Genomic DNA, 17,505 nt, shown 5'->3' on the forward strand with positions numbered 1-17,505 from the left:
AATAAAACAATATTCTCCATCAGCAACTCCAACAAAAGATGCCAAAAAGGAAGGGACTGCCGTCTCCCAGTTAACCTCATGAGCTCCTTTTTAGCCCTTGGCAGTCCTTTATGATGAGTCCTTTGCGTACATAGGATATGGAAGTCTGTGCTTATCAGCTCTCTTTTAAGTAACAACCATAAATTTGCTTAAATAAGGCTTCATTCTGATTTGATGCTGCTTCCGTTGCTCAAATCTGGCATCTATAAAAAGTAAAAATAAGTAAAAAACCACCCCACCAAACAGTATTTGCAATACATGCTTTACATTCAAAAGTACATTAAGCACAGCTTATTGGCTGGAGCATAGGCCTGTGATCTAAAGCCCATTCTTCTAATAACGTTTCAATGTATCTTGGTTTCTCCCTTAAAAATTAGGTCATGTTTGTCCACATTTTTATGTCCTTTGATATGTTTTGATGGAAAAATGCAATATATTAGTGTTAATAAAGTTTTCTTTAAAAATATATATTTTTTCTTCATAACGATACATTTTTATGTACTGCAACCACAAATCATTCTTTGGAAGTGTGACACTTAGACACTTTATGTCACTGTCTAATTAACCTGGTGATTGCCATCCCATGACCTGGCTGAGCTTCCTTTCATCTGCAGAAAATTTGCCGTCCTTTCAACTCTGTCTCTTACCCTCTTGCTCACTGAGGATCTTAAGTGGAGATAATCATGTTTGTCTTCTTATCCATTCTTTTCTTCCTTTTTCTGAGCCTTCTGTATCCAAGTTTTCATTCTTAATAGATATATAGTGATCCTAAGTGTGTTCAAAAGCTCTAAATGTGTATTAATGCATGGAGAGTACCGACTACACTAACTATAAACACTGGCTTAGCTACTCATCCACCTGTGGGCTTTCTTGCTACATCTACAAAAGGAAGAGGCTGCAGGACACAACCCAACAAGCCAAAAGTCTGTTTTGCCCACCAACCCGTTGTTTCTTCTTTCTGCTTCTTTTAGATAGAGGATTTTCAGCAAAGTGCTGATAATGCAAAGTAATTCAACTTCCATACAGGAATCCCAATTTCTTTCCAAGCTGTAATGAGTCTAGACATGCGAATCCTCTGTAAGGTAGATGGGGAAGTATAACTGTCAAAGTTAGATAATAGTAATAATAATAGTAATAGTAGTAGTAATAATAATAATAACGATAATAATCTATATATTATAGTATTAATATTTATTCATATATATTTATCTTGTTTATTAGTTATAGTATCTCTTATATCTTATGTATTTATTATTTATGTGTACATATAAATATATAAGTATAATATATATTATATATTTAATGATAATGATGATAATAACAACAACAATAACAACAACAACAACGATGATGATTATGATAATAATAATAATAATAATAATGATAATAATAATAATAATAATAATAATAATAATAATAATAATAATAATAATAATAATAATAATAATAATAATAACAACCAGATAGAAAATTTGGTCCTGCAAGTTACCTTTAAGGTTTCTTTTAGGCTGTAAAATTAGTCTGTAGCAAAGTCAAGAGTAAAACCTAGCTCTTTTGACTAAATTTCAAGACACAGAGCTACCATATAGTAGGTGGTGTATGGGAACTGTTATGTGGCCAGTCCTAGGTAGCAACAAAAGCACGGTGGCTCAGCTTTACTTGTGCTTAATTGCTCAGCTAGTTTGAGTTACCTTTCGGCATTCTTAGGAAGGGTTTTATCATTAGTTTTCCTCCAAAGGTGATGGAGAGCAACGGTTTGGTTTCTCTTGACCTTGGATGTGACTGGCAGTTTAAAATGCACACAGACACTGTAATTTAGGGGTTCCTGATGCTGATTCTGGCCCAGAAAAACTGTTTGTCTCTCGTGTTTTTGTTTCTTCCCCCTGTGAACTTTTTTTTGGTACCTAACAACAAAATTGGTCTTTGCGAAGGGTGGGAAACCATTGTGCATCCTGCATCATGTAGCAAGGAGGGAATTCAGAATTGTTATTCTAATAGTTGACTCTGGGAGATGTCATTGAAGAAAGCTTTTTTATGTTAGTCTTTAGATTGACAGGTTATGACAAAACTGCATTCATGTTGCTTGAATACATCTTTTTAATAGTTTTACATGCTTTTTGGCTTGTCTAGAAAATGACATATTGAGGTTTTCATTAGCCTTAACCAGGTGTGATTTCCTTTATGGAAGATACCTTGGTAGGACTGCAGTGGAAGGCGAATAAACCACTGAAGCTTGGAAAGGCCACGGCCCTTCTTGAGATGGTAGCGATGAATTGAAAGACTCATTAATCAACAACCAAGTCACAGGTGTGATGGCTTTCCTGCAGGCTGCCAACAGACTGTGAAAGTCACATCCAGCACATGAAACTGTTAAACTAGACATGTCTACAAACATTCCTAAACTCCCGTCTTTCCGTTTTAGCTGAAAAACGCAACCCTGGCGTGTTTTTATTATTGATTTATTTTTTTTTTTTTAGAGAAAAAGATTCATTTGTTTTCCGAGGAATGCTATTCAGTTTAGGAAACGAAACAGAATATTTTGCTCATTTTAGTACAATAACAAGTTCATTTAAATGGACATGCAATTTTGCTTGCAATTGTAAGTGTAAATATTTTTGGTAATATAAATTTTTGTACACATAAATTGCGTGCAAAAGCTTTAACAGAAAAAAAAAATGAATGCAGGTATTTTCTGCATACAAATGACTGGCCATTTTCTTAATGATTTTCCAGTCCTTTCCTCTGGTACAAAAATTACCTGGAACGAAGATCAATTTAGGTTGTAGTGCTGCAATGTAGGCAGAAAGTCATAACATGTTTAAAGTGAAATGATTTAGAAGGTTTTATTGTTTGTTCAACCTGCACTGGACTTTTCACCTGCAGTGATGGGAAAAAACCCATAATAAGAAGCTGAATAATGAAATCTCCATACAATTTTTCCACATCGTTCTTCTTTAAACTCTGTGGATCCCCTGGAAAAGCAGAGTCTAGTCAGAGGACTTATACCTCCCCTGTAATATTTTTTTTCCCTTGGATTATCCTTAAATACACATGCTAGCTGTAGATAAATATTAATTTTACTTTATCAAAGAGCAATGAGTATGAATTTACTTGGATTATTGTACGTACTAATTTCTTGTTGTCTCTAATTCTCGTATTTTTCCAAATATGGATGCTCATGATAATAAAGATTCTTCTTCAGTCTCTGAAGCGGATGAGAACAGTGTCTCACCTGCATTTGGGATGAGGAATTTCCTTATAAAATTAGTCTGATCTTCAGTTTCCCTATTTAGCACATTTGTCTTAGTTTTGAAGTTCCTATCTAGAAATAAATTTTGCTTCATAATCCATATTCTTCACTTTTTTCATGCCTGGATTGTTGCCAGTTGCAAAGTTATCTTGGTCTTACCCAATGTAAATCAATGGGACTGTATGTGAATACGATGCCTGCTGGCTCAGCAATACTGTAAGGCACGCAAAAGGCAAGGAAGCAATGGTGCTGCATTTATTGATGAAATAATAAGGTATTGTAATAGTGGTATATCAAAAGTGATATCTTCTTCGCCTTTACAAGGCTCTGTAAGCAGATATTTAAATATACTTGTCTTTAAGATATATCTGTAACAGATTTTATTGGATTATTCAACGTAGTGCTACTGCTTGTTATTGGAGGGCTTGTTAAACTATATACAGCTGTCATGTCATGTCACCCATTTTAGGAAGAACTGTTGTAATTTCACTTCCATGGTATTGTATTTTAAAACAGGGATGAGAATTGTATTCATTTCCAGTTTGACCATAGATTATTGCCTGTATTTTTTCCCATTAACTTTCTGTTGCTGCTTTAACTCAGTGATTAAACACTCCCACAAAAAAAATCCTCTAGAACTATACAGAAATCATCCCTTTAATTGTACTAATAAAGACTATGACAGCTGAATTTAAACACAACCAAACTCTTCCTGCTAAAGTGTTAATGAAATTAACAATAAAAAAAAGTATAATGATTTCTCTTGGGATAATTACATGGGTAATTTAACAGCACATTTAGATAAAAACTGAAAGCATTTATGTGATATATAGTTAAACCTCTGTAAATGGTATATAGAAAATCAAAGGCTTTCTTATTGTCTTTCAAGTACAAAAGAAGTCTTTAAAAATGTTAAGTAGTAGGTTCTCTTAAAAAGTAAATTTGTCTTTCATTTCTCATATTTTTAACATCATCTCGTTTGTTGTTTCTTAAGGAGTGACTGTCAGATCATGCTGTAGAAATAGCATTTAATGTACTTACTCAAAGTGAATGCATAGACAGTTGGGTGTTCTCTTGCATAGCTCAGTGGAAAAGCGGTTGTTGCGTAAGAAATTTTGATACACTGTTTTCAGAATTTTTTGCAATAAAAAAGTGATATTTGAATAGTAAACACATGAATTTGGAGGAGGAACATGCGACAGTGACCTTACAGGCATTCTGTTTGAAAACAAGTAAGCCACAGTTTCAAATGTGAGCTGATGTTCCTTTAATGTAGTAAAACTTTATTGCAGATCTTTGGTGCGTTGTTGACTCCTTGCACGCTGGAGTACGTGCATGCCCATGTACAGAAATTGATCTCATCTGGTAGACGTTCCTTAATTTCTTTTTCTCTTTTGAGAAGATTCCTCTCCAGCATGTCTCTGCTGCACTGAGACAACTGTGATTCACAGAGGAAAGTTCTCCAGCAGGCCAGGCACAGGTTATTTATTACTTTCATTAGGTCGTAGCACCTTAAACCCATCTGGAGACCGAGGGGCTTTCATGATGATCACAGAACATCTGATAAGTATATACTCCATTTATTAAGTGAATCAATGATTACTGCAAGTTTCGTTTTTCTAGGATTTTTTATATTATAGCCACAAGCTGAAATGTGTTGCCAGCTCTCTCCTTCTACAGCCCCCAGATGTGGTCTCAGAGAAACAAGCAGAAGCTCCCTGTTCAGAATAAATCACACATCTGACTCAGGTTAAGGCCAGGCTTGTTTTTTTAGATCCAGCCCCAACTCAACAACAGTTGAAGCATCAACCTGTATTAAGCAAAGACAAGCAAAAGACGCATGATCGTATGTCTTTCAAATTGAATAGCCAGTGACATCAGCCAATGTCTGCCTCTGGTCTTTCTAATATCTGCCTAAGAAATTCCACATGTGCCTTGAAGATCAGCAATAACGGAATCAGATTTTATGGAATTTCAAATGTTAGAACTCTTCAGAAAAAAAGAGGAGTAATTACAATTACTATCAGACACTGAAAATTAAACACACTTTCAAAATTGGATGTAGTAGACTTACAGAGAACAGTTCTATTCGCTTTTGCCAATGTTGGCCAACAACCTAACGATGTCTTAAGGACTGAATGTAGGTGAGAGATCCAGCAGCAATTCTCTGGACACTTGTTCTCTGTGTGTCATAAAGAGATAATTGACCTTCGTCCATCTAAACTTCAGCCCAGAATTGTCATAGACCAAGGTGATCTATGACATTCAGAAATTTTGAAGTTAGGCTCAAATATCAGTCTCCAGGGTCATGCCCAAAACAAAATGGTTTGGTACCAACTGCACTTGAGTCATCCAGCTTCAGGAGATAAATTTCTGAGCAAAAAAGATTCATCGATAGTCAGCTGGCAAAGGGCACTGCTTCTCTAGTACCTTTCCACCAGGAAATGTAGTGAGCCTTGAACAACGTTGGTGTGATGAAGCTTTCATAGTTTCCATTGTGTCTTCATCATTGGTAAACATTTCTAGTAGAAAATTAACATATTCTGAGGTCTCAAGACCATGCTTTATTTTACAGAAATGTAAGGGAGTTACTATAATGCTTTTAGAAGTATGAATGTCAATTTTTTATTTACTTGATTTATGCCCAGATCAGCGAGGGTTGAGTTTCCTCTACAGAAACTATGCTCTTTATAACATGATCTTTTAATTCTTCCATCAATTTATTTGTTTTTGCAAATGTTTTTTCCAGCTGTATTTAACCAAATTAAAAAAAAAAAACAAAAAACAAAAAAACAAAAAAAACCAACTCCCTCCATTTCTTATTTCAAAATAAATCAATCTTATTACTCTTTGTATCTCTAACAATTATTTTGTTCTTACAGTTCTCAGGAACTCATGTGTGTTCCCTCTAGCCTTGCCAAATTGCTACGTTTTTAGGTTTTCAGTTTAAGATGTTCTGACCTTCAGTCTTTTGATAGTCCCTAATGTGTATTACCTACTGAAATTAAGAGTGATGTATCTTTTCTGACTGCAGAATATAGAACTGCATTATAGCACAATCCCTATTGCTGAGTTCTCAACTGCTTTAATTTTTATTTCAGCTTCTTCTATTAAATTAGATTATACTAACAACAATTTTTCTTTTATCTTTTTTTTGCTGTGCAACAGATTCTTCCACAAAATAATGCCTGCAAGTGTCGAAATTGTATTTCCAAACTATTTACCAGTATATTATTGGATCATTTTATATGAAAATACCTAAAATCATTCTAAGTAGGATACTAATTGACTTTGTCTTCTTAGTCTGAATCTTTTGAGTAATCAGTATCCTTCTTGGTAAATCTGGATTTGGTACGATAGCTCTAGAAACGTGTATTCTAGAGGTCTGTCCATATAGTTTTAATTACAATGGTTTTCCATTTGTGAAGTTTGTTAGACTCATCACTGTAAGTTCATCTCTTTGATTTGATCAGTCTGTTCTGTGTAGTTTATAGGTGACTGTTCCATCTCCCAAAAATATGAACCATTCCATAATTATTGTGTCATATCTTTTCTATCAGGGGAGGGGGTGAGATGGAAGGTCTCTATTTTTTCTTCTTTGAGTATGTATAGAAGTTTGTTGAATATGGACCGATGGCTGCTTTGTTTTTCGGTTCTGTTTTTATATTACTCCAGAATTTTACATTGCTGACTCTACAGCTCCTACCAATCCTAGATGTGTTTTAATTCTTTTGTGTTAACGGTCTCATTTACAGTGATTAGGAGAGAACCCTTTGTTTCCCAATGGCATTTTCATTACATTTTCTACTGTGGTTTCTTAACTTTGCCAAATTTAGTTTTCTCGTTTTAGTCCGTCCTGGCTGTCACATGCAGAATTTTCCTACCTGGGGATTAATGAGTGATTAATCTTTTTATTCCATACTAAAACATAACCCTGAAACAGCTTATTCATATCCTTAACCTAGTGAGTTGTCTCTGTGAATTCAGTACAATAAACCAAATTCAACTGGATTGCACGTTTGCAGTTCTGGGGCTTGAGAAGGAGACTGCTTGGAATTAGAAGTGTTTCTTTGGCCATCTGTTTATCTTGTGTTTGCGTATCTGTGGTCCACAAACCACCCTTGCCTGCCCCACGGCATGTGGTCTGTATTTTGTCGATATACGTACGCTGAAAATTCGACCTACAGAAATTTTAATTGAAATTAGTTGAATGATAGCTTTTATGGGGGCCTACTAGGTATTCTGAGGATGCCGTACTGTTTTGTTCTGTAAAATGAGACAACAGTAAACCATACAATTACACTATCCATTAAATCTAGTCAGTCCCAAGAGCAGTTTCAATTTTATTTCAGTTATCATTTATTAGAAACCATTCTTGAATGTCAGGAACCCACACTACGTATCTGTTCATAGGGGGACAAACGTATGTACATACAAGATACTGTGTTAGTAGTTTCCAAACTGTAAAGTATTTAAGTGACTATTTACTGTGAGACAGCAAAATAGAATTTTAAGAAGTGACACTCCATTTCTTATGGAATAGATTCTGAAGTCCTTTATTTTAATCGTAAGAAAATATTCTGTTGACTTTTTTGTGTCTTTTTTTGTTAAAGAAAAAACGTATACTAATATACGTTTAATCTTTTGGTTATTTTGTCATCTATTGTTTTGGAATCCTAATTGTTAGAACAAGTGAAAAATAGAGTTTAAACAACATACTAGTTCCTCCTGCTGGGCTAAGAATTAGCAAAGTCATGGTTTCACAAAGTTGATGTCAAATATTCCTGTGGTTAATGTGATAAAGAAATTAGAATGGGTTTTCCCTACTGCACTGAAGTATGTTAGGAAGAGGGATGAAGAAAGGAAGATAATTCTTCTGTTGCTTAAAATACTTTTCTCATAGTTTATTGAAATGATAAATAATAAGACTGACACATGCAGAACAAGCTTTGGTATAACTGAATTAATTTATAAAGAGCTGGGGTGTTATAGCGAGTGCACACCCTGTGAACTGAGTGGGTTTTTTTCTTTAATGGCATTTTCTCAGCATCTGATAATAACATAAAAAATAAAGCTTTTATATCTTCTGAAACAGGCTTGTCAAGTTCTCAGTGGCGTCTTATAATTGTGAAAACTAAAGGTATGCTTTAACTCTCCTCTTTTAAGCATCTATATCGAGGTCTTCGCATGCTTATTTTTCTCTATAGTTTTAAATGCGTGGGAGAATTTGATCTGTGTCCTTTTTGTATTCAGAATGAGCCAGCTTCTGTCTCAAAAGTGTCTTATTGTCATGATGTCACTGCATCTCAAGATTTGTGACCTTTTGCTCCATCTGGATTCATGGTAGACCTCGTTGTTTTTTGCAGACTAAATTGCTTTTGTCCCCCCGCTAGGGGGTATCAAAGCCTTTTGGACTAAAGTTTTACGTACTGGTAGGTTTGCAAATAAATACATAAATGGAATTAAAATAATATACCGAATGTACCCAACAACAACTGAAAGCGCCCAACAAAGAAACAAACCTAAAGTTTATGTATAATAAGGACCGCCAGATGTCGCAAAGGCATCATTGATGAAGTGTTTTTTTATCCAAAATGTGGCACTTATATGAGGAATAGTAGTATTGTGTTTGAGAGTTGCAGAGGCCATAACAGGTCAGTGAAATGTCCTTCAAACATTTGATTTTTACATTTGAGAATAGGCCAAGATGAAAAGATAACCACGTATCTGACATTGACGTTACTACCATTTAGACAACCGATGCAATTGCCTTAGTCAGTGGGATCAATCAGACCTTTATTACTTTGAAAACCACATAAAAGATTTTGTTTTGTTGTGTTTTTTTTTTTCTTATAAAAATGAAGGTTCTGAACATCATCAGACCACAGACTTCTAAATGTAAAATTGCTAGAATATGTACATAGTTTTATTTTCTCCTCGTTCTTTCAAAAGTTGAACGCTATTAAAAACACATTTAAAAGAATAACAAGTAGTCTTGAAAGAATTTGGGCTGAGTTGAACAGTGTGCATAAATTGGCAGTTTAACAAGTAGAACTTGGAAACAAGTGTTCGATGATTGATTTTTTATTGAGACAGAATGAGAATGATAGTGGATAAAGTGATTTTCCTTATTGAGAGAAAATATAGTGTTTTTCAACATGTCGTCAGGATGAATGGAAGCCCTGTCAAAAAAACTGAGCAACACATAATATCTTTTAAAAGGTAAATTAACATAAGTATATCACTTAGTTTATGGATCAAATTTTACACTTGTCAGTTTTATTCATAATGTCATAAAGTTTATATTGTAAAGATAGTGTTATTACCTTTGTTATGTCCTGGAAAAGCCTAATATTAACTGAGTTCATTGTCGAATTTAAAGTATATTCAGCTGAAGAAATGCCAGTGCAGAAAATTAAGTCCAAAATATGTATTCATGTGCAGATCTTAGTCAAATCCCTAGTAATTTTAAGCACTTGAAATACATTATTCAACAAGTAACCTGCTGTATGCTTGCGTTTAATGGGCTCTGCCTGAGTATACAGAAGCTGTCAAGATAAAATATGAAACATACATCATTCTAATTCAATTATGATTATTCTTAAAAAATAAAATAAATGTGTGTCCGTGTGTGTTTGTGTTGTACGTGGAAATGTGCACTCTTTATTGCTGAGGTTAGATCTGATTTTGTTTTGTATGATTCTTGCTAATTTATCTGTTGCTTGGGTATATGTGTATACACCACATAAACACACAACATATAAATATATAAATTATGTTTATTCAGACATTGAAGACGTTAAAATGTTAATTGAATTTATACTGAATGCGTACATGTATTCTTATCATACATTTCTGCTTCCCCATGTATATAAAAAAATAAATCAGTTATGTAGTTATGCATATATGTATTTGCATAATTATTATTAAACAAGTTAAACAGACCCTGGACTTTCTTCTAACTTCAAGTAAAATGCTTTTTGAGAATTGATGTGTGGAAGCAAACACATCTTTATCTCTGATTATGATTTCAGTGACATTTGTCTTTTATAATGATGGAGTTCTTGAGTTAGTAGGCAATTCCTAACTTAATAGACTTGGTTGTGTGATATTGCACAGGTATCAAATTCTTTAACTCTACCTTCGAAGTCTTTACGTGACAATTGAGGGGTTTTTTTAGTCATGTGTTTTTAAACGGAGAGAGATTTATGTGTGTGTGTGTGTGTTTGTGTACTCTGCTCATGAGCTACATACATATGGAATACTTTGTGTTTTGTTCTAAGACTTTATGTATATTTAACCTTTAATTTAACTAGCAGGTTGTAAGATTTCCATAAAAAATAGATGAGCTTTGAACTCACTGAATGTTATTGGTGTAGCACAATCAATCATTTCTAAAGGTTAATGGTGTTAAAAACAATGAGAACATATGTCTTATTTTTAATACTGTTCTATTAGCAAAATTATTTAGCATAGATAAGGAATTCGTATCCTGTTCTTTGTATTAAATCAGGATTTACAGTTTTTGAATAGCAGATTATAACTTTTATTATCAAAGTTGATGGAGGGGGGGAAACAAATAAGTATCTATATAAACTTTTTTACTATGAATAAGCTAATTGGTGATATGGTAGCTATGGCATCTTTCTAGAGCGAAGCTGATCTGCAATATATTACAATTTTTTGAAATGTTTTTACCTTTTTCCATCCCGTTGTGCTATCTTCTAATAAATACGTGTTATATAGGTGTTATCCTAATTACATCATAGACGCGATTCCTCAATGAAATAAAAAGTCAATACCTGAATGAGAGCGTGGTTGTGGGGGGGCACAGGATTTCAAATGGTAGAAACCTGCTGTGGTAACAAAGACCGCATCCATCCCTATGTTGCATAGCTTCCTGATCATATCTTTAAACCTGATAATAACAAAGAATATTTATTTGTTGGCAAGCTATTGTAGGATTTATTTCTGAACTCAAATCCCAATTATCAAGAAAATTGCATCCTCTTTATCTCGCAGAAGGGTATACTGCATCATAACGTATTTGGTTATTTGGTACTATAATATTGCTACCTTGCTTGAAACACATGGTCCCTCTTGATATACAAGAAAAAAACTGAATCCATTTCAATAAATTAATAGGGATGAGAATCCCAATCCATCGTTCTTTTTAGAGGTTCACATACATTGTAATGAAATGCATTAGGAGTTTTCTTCACTTGAAATCCAAATGAGACCCATTTTGGCTCACACCCTTGACAGTCTCTTTTATAAGCGCTGCTGTCTCCTGTTCATGTGTGGGCTTAGGAAAATGCTTCCTTTGTAAGATGCACAGAGACAATATAATGCCATGAAAGACGAAGGTGTCAAAACACAAAGTTAGAGGCAATCTAATCAATGCCTCCTGATTTAGCCTTTGAAGGCTCTCTTCATTAAAACTCTTTAATTGTGAGGCTTATCTTGAGGTAGAGCTGTTACTTAATATTTTTCAGTGTCATTCTTTGGACAGTCATTTGTACCTTTTAAACGTAATTTCAATATTCATTGTTTAGTAAATTGGATGCCTTGTTAGCAATAGTGGTGGTATGAATGACTTGCATTCAAGTGATTGAAGGTAATAGTGTATAAATGCTTGGTTCTCTCCCCCTGAAGTTTAATGTGTTTTATTTCTATGTATGTCATTATAAAATATATGGTTTTCATTATGGGTCTTTTTATTGTTATGCATAGGAATGCAGGTTAGAATATTTTAAAATTATGAATAGAAAGAGTACTAGCTCAATCTTTTTGAACATTTTAAAATTTTTAGATTCAGTGAAAGCCTGAATTCTATGTGAGTGGTGAAAAATGTGATCTCGGATTATATTATCCTAAATAAATTCTGAAAAGGCATGAGATAGATAAAAGAAGATGGCACTTGGGCTTTTTCTTCACAAATTATCATAAAGTTGGTAGTGGTTGCTAGAAAGCAACTTCTTGAAATCAGTTGAAAAATAAAGTGTGCCTGAAAGCACATAATTTGGAAAATGCTTTTAAAATAAATACTTACTTTCCACCTGAAAAGTGCCAACATAAAAATAGATGAATCCCAACAATACAAGTAATCATTTTTGTTAGCCAGATGACGTATTTTGTCCTTAAAAAAGATGCATATATCTATAGTTTCTTTGTGTGCATGGTGAACCGTGCTGTAGTACCATGTATATATGTATGTAATGGCTGTACGTGCTCTATCACTAAATGCATTTTCATTTTGCAATATTTACTTATAGTCCTATTAACATTTTGAAAGATGTACTGGAAAACAAACACAGCATGTTTTTGCAATTTCTCATAAAACCTACATTACTTAATATCTGGATTATCAGAAAAACTAAAACTGATATTCCCCGTTTAATAATTAACAAAAAAAAGAAAATAATTTTAACATGTAAAAAAAAGGAAAATATGAAGAATGTAGAACCGATTTGCAGAAAACCTTGAAAATGGAAAAAGAATTGAGGCAACTTTGACCTGATTTTTAAATGACTAGTGTGGTGAGTACAGCTGCTCTAGCTTAGTAATTATTTGTGATAGGTTGTTTTTGAGTCCCATATGTATAGGAGCTCCAGGCCCAACTACCTCATTTGCTGGCACACAAACAGATTCTTCCAGGTGCTGAAAATTAAATTTTAATATATTATTTAAATATTAAGAGAATTACAGTTTCAGTAATTTTACTGCTACAGCTGGAGTGCAAAGTGTGCCTATGCACTATAGAGGTTGTTGCCTCGTCTGCCCGAGTGAAAATTCCCATTGGCTTTAAATACTTTCAAGGAAGTAAATGTTTGATGTAAAGATAAAAAAACATATATTTGTCATACAGTGCATTTTAAGAATATTGTGTGGATCTTGACCTGTTTATAGACTAAGATTTTGAAGTGTTACATTGCAATTCATAGGAATTCACATTATAAAATAGATAAAAGTTTAAGAAATATTAAGGAAAAACTTGGTTACCTCTGTACTTTGGTAAGACAACAGCTTCAAAAAGCTGTTAAGCAGATGGTTAACCTAAAACATTTATTTAGTTACATTGGTATTAAGTTAATCCATTTTCTAGATTAAAGTTCAGGCACGTAAATTTAGTGCATTTAATCACATGGACAAAATGCATTGCTGAATTTGGGATCTCAACCCCATTTCAGGGTTTAAAAATAAATATTTCTAGCTGTTTGCTTGGCTTAGACCAATTTTTTACCCTACGAAAATTAGGAAGGTTATCTTAAAAATGTAAAGTAAGTTTTATGTAAGTTTAAGGAAGGTATAGTTGCACTGAACTGAAAATACCATGCAATGAAATATCTTTTTAATTTCAAGAATCTTCTGTGATGCCCGTCGCTTCTGTTTCATCATTTCAGCATACATTTAGCTACTCTTGGAATGAGCAGCAGTATCCAAGTTCAAATGCGGGTTAAGCAGACGTGGAAAGCACTTTTGACGTTGTTTTTTCCCTGTTTTGAAACATGATAACTGAATGAAATGCGTCCTGAAAAAAACTGCTATTCTACCAAGATTAGCGGTTAACAGACTCATGGTTTGAGGATGTTAGCTCCTGTAGTTCTGTGGTCTTCTAATAAATATTGCAGTGCGGAATGTTTTTAATGACATCAAATAATTCATTAATTACTTTATTGATTTTTTCACGTAGGAATCAGTGGCTCGTTGGAATAACTTCAGGCTTGCACAATACTCTGTCTTACCCAGTGAACTTGTATTATTTTCACTTCTTTAAAACCTGTCCTGTTTGAAAGGGCCTTAAACAGCACTATGTTGTCAGCAATCTTCACTTGGTGTCATTTAATTTCTTTCCTAACTGTGTGAATTCTGAAAGGTTGTTTAGGTGAAATTAATTCAGTTATGGATTTAAGTTCTCCACTGATTACTCTTTGTAAAGGGAAATTCTTTCCATCTGTTTTGATTATCGTACTGAATATTGATTGGGATTCATTTTAATAGTGAATGGATCTTTTATTCCATTGTAACAAGATCATCACCCCAGCTCTTGTACAAAGTCCGTCTCACTAAATCCATTAATCTTTGGATTAGATGATTTTTCTGAATATAGGATAGGCTGTGTAGTCTTACTACAAGGTTGTGCTTAAGGCAAAAGTTATAGCAACTTTTAAAACACGTTCTAATCTTCACAAAATCATTTTGGAAAGAAGTAAATTGCAGTGCTTTTATCTTAATTATGTAGTTGTATTTCGCAATGAATAGTTCAGTTCCTATTACAGTAATATCTTATACTATTTTTAATAGTCATGGAATTTCTTCAGTTGGAAAGTTCAAGATGGAACTGATTTAAACCAAAACACCAATATAAAGTTAGAGAAATTAAGTCCAGAAAACAGAATCACCACCACATGTCTTATAATCTTTTACTATGTATAATTCTAAATTCCTCCATTTATCCAGTGCCTTACATTTTTTTCAAAGCATTCAATCCTGTGTTGTGTACATGCTGGTTTTATTTTGAATTTTACTATGGTTTAAATATTTTTATATCAGATGAACTGAAACAAATATTTTTGGCTTATTAATAACCTTAATTAATTAAGCGTCCACGTATTTTTTGTAGGTTATACATTGATTTCATTGATACAGAATCAGCCCCTAATCTTCCATCCTATTTGAAATACCTTTCAAGTCTAATGAACTATTGCTGTTAATAGTTAGCATAATGTATTTTTGAACAGTTCTTTTGACTGCCGTGAGGTATTTCTTCCCCTACTGAGATATTCATTTTCTTGCAAAAGAGGAGTATGTGATTCAGCCTTAGAAAATACACATATGGTGCTATATTCATGAAATAAATTATGACTTCATGTTCCTTTTCAGACCCAGTCTCATGTGCTGGTAGTGTTACTGTTGGGTTTTGCACCACGACAAGATGAATTTGCCCGATTTCAGCATTAGCTCGTTAAGGGCTGTGATGGTACGTTTGTAACGAGGCCTGAGGGGATGGTGACCCCTTGGTGTTACCTGGTGGGACATGCATCCCAGTCCTGTGTCCCCAATGTCTCTGGTCAACACCAAGGCTGCCTCCAGCCCAGTGATGGCTCTGATCGTCACCCCATCAGATGCCTGTGCCCTGCAATTTGATGAGTGCTACTAATGAAGATAAAATAAATTACGCTTTCTCTTCAACATTGTCAACTGTTAATATTGACATTGACCAGAAATCAGTTGTCTTAGTGGGTTCTCTCTGATAAGCGATGCTGGGAACGATAGCCACGTCAGCTGTTGCCTCATGCTGCGTGATGTTGCACAAAATATGTTTTTGCTGAGATAGAGTAACCCATATTTAATTAAAAATACAGAATCTATAACTCAAAACTATCAACAGATAAGGTGTTCGTATATATAGAAGTAAAAATGATTAAATTGACCACGATCAAAAGTACAATGCTAGAGATTTGTAAAACAAGCACCGCTTTATTGAATTGAAACAAAGTGATTTGTAATGTCATTTATGTCTCTTTTAAAGGCAATAAAATAAAAAATAGCTACATTAGAAATCTGTCTTAAGAACTGAAAATGCATTATCCGAGGCAGATCCAGAGCCTAATTCTGTAATCTCACCATTAGATGACAACAAACTGATAAAGCAGAATGCTTTGCTCTTAAATGGACTTTCACGATGGCCTGGGACTGCGTTTTCTCTTAATTTAATAAGAGGCATTCCCAGACGGAAAGTGTGAGTCTAATGAAGACAATGACAACATTTCAGAAAGGCCACGATTTCCTCTCGGGTGAGAAATTAGTATTGATTTATTTTTTTAAAAAACAAAAACAACAACAATAACAAAAGGCAAAAAAACCCTAACCAACCAAAAAAAAAAAAACAACCACAAACAAAAACCCCACAAACAAACAAACAAAAACAAAGCAAAAAACCTCACAACATTTAAAGTAACATAAAAAATTATTTGAAACTGTAATACACATTTTAAGTGTATAAAATTTCTTATATGTAAAATAAGAAGAGGAAAAAAAAGTCACAATTCAGAAAATATAGAAAGTTTTTTTTCTTTGCTTCATTTCTCTTCCTAATAAGCAGCATCTTGAGAACACAAATCCATACGTACAACTCACAGAATTAATATAGGGGTAGAGTGTTTTTAACTTTTCCTTCACCACATTGTGACTCGTTCTGCATGATTCTGACCCTGAGACTTCTTAAAACGATCTTCCCCTTTACAACCACGGCAGATATACAGTAGATTACACGTGAAGTACTTAAAACATAACCTCATTTCTCAGGGAATTGTCAAATTTTAACATGCAACTGAGTTTTCCTGAATGCTGAGATATAAGGGATTGACCCCTCAAGATGGAACAAGTCTAATTGGAAGTAGCATAAAAGATGATAGTATCAATGGGTTTCAATGTAGTATAATTATATGTTGAAGCAGAACCCTGAAACTCTTATTACTGCACATTGACAGGCAGTATCTTAAAAGCCAAAGTCAGGAAGCTAATTTCCAGGGAAAATAATAGTAGACAGATTAATACAAAATATGTATTTTAATTACAAACCATCGTAGCCTAATCATCAGAAGCCCTTTTTTTATTTCTCCTCCCCCCCTTTTTAAAAAACCGTTAGCTATTTTTATTATTTCCTCTCATTTCAAACGAGATTTCAGTAAAAGCTGAAATCCTGGCATCCTCAGATTTTAAGGAGCTACAAAACTTATGTTCAACATCTCTCACTTTTTCATGCTCAGTAATTAAAAATGGCTATGGGCATTTTTCATCCTTTGAGATTTACCAACTGCCGTAGCATTTGCGGAGTGATTTCTTCACCTGCTTTTACATGGAATAACCAAATATCGGAGCAGCTTGAAGTACTTGGAAAGAAAAGTTTACCTCTAGGCTTCTCATCTTCAGTACATAGGCAGCTATACCACTATTCCACCATTCAATTAATTTTGAAATCCTAAGAACAAAAGTCATTAATAAGTCTTTTGTCACGGCTAAAAACAAAAAAAGAGAGAGATTCCTTTTTAGTATTTGTATGTCATCATGCCAGGCCTAGAAAATTAGCCTAATTTATTATTTAAAACACTGGTGGGATTCCTAATTGCATTCATCATTAGATATGACACGTTTAGAACCGAGAACCATATCCAGTGAGAATTTTCCAGTTTGAATTTTGAAATAAAAATATT

The 17,505-nt window shown here is 33.9% G+C and overlaps 1 protein-coding gene across 5 annotated transcripts in view; it reads left to right on the top strand.

The window, feature by feature from the left end:
* The window catches only part of KIAA0825 (KIAA0825 ortholog), a 234,727-nt gene that overhangs the window by 128,743 nt on the left and 88,479 nt on the right, over positions 1-17,505 (top strand). The window contains exon 21 of one of the 5 annotated variants that reach the window (XM_071802498.1): positions 8,385-10,565. The exons of the other annotated variants lie outside the window; for them this stretch is intronic. Within the exon in view, the coding sequence (XP_071658599.1) occupies positions 8,385-8,427 (43 nt within the window). The 3' untranslated portion in view covers positions 8,428-10,565. Of the gene's footprint in view, positions 1-8,384; positions 10,566-17,505 lie in introns of those variants that run through there. 5 annotated transcript variants of the gene reach the window in all.

The sequence above is a fragment of the Patagioenas fasciata genome, chromosome Z (assembly GCF_037038585.1).
Source record: "Patagioenas fasciata isolate bPatFas1 chromosome Z, bPatFas1.hap1, whole genome shotgun sequence".
Taxonomy (NCBI): domain Eukaryota; kingdom Metazoa; phylum Chordata; class Aves; order Columbiformes; family Columbidae; genus Patagioenas; species Patagioenas fasciata.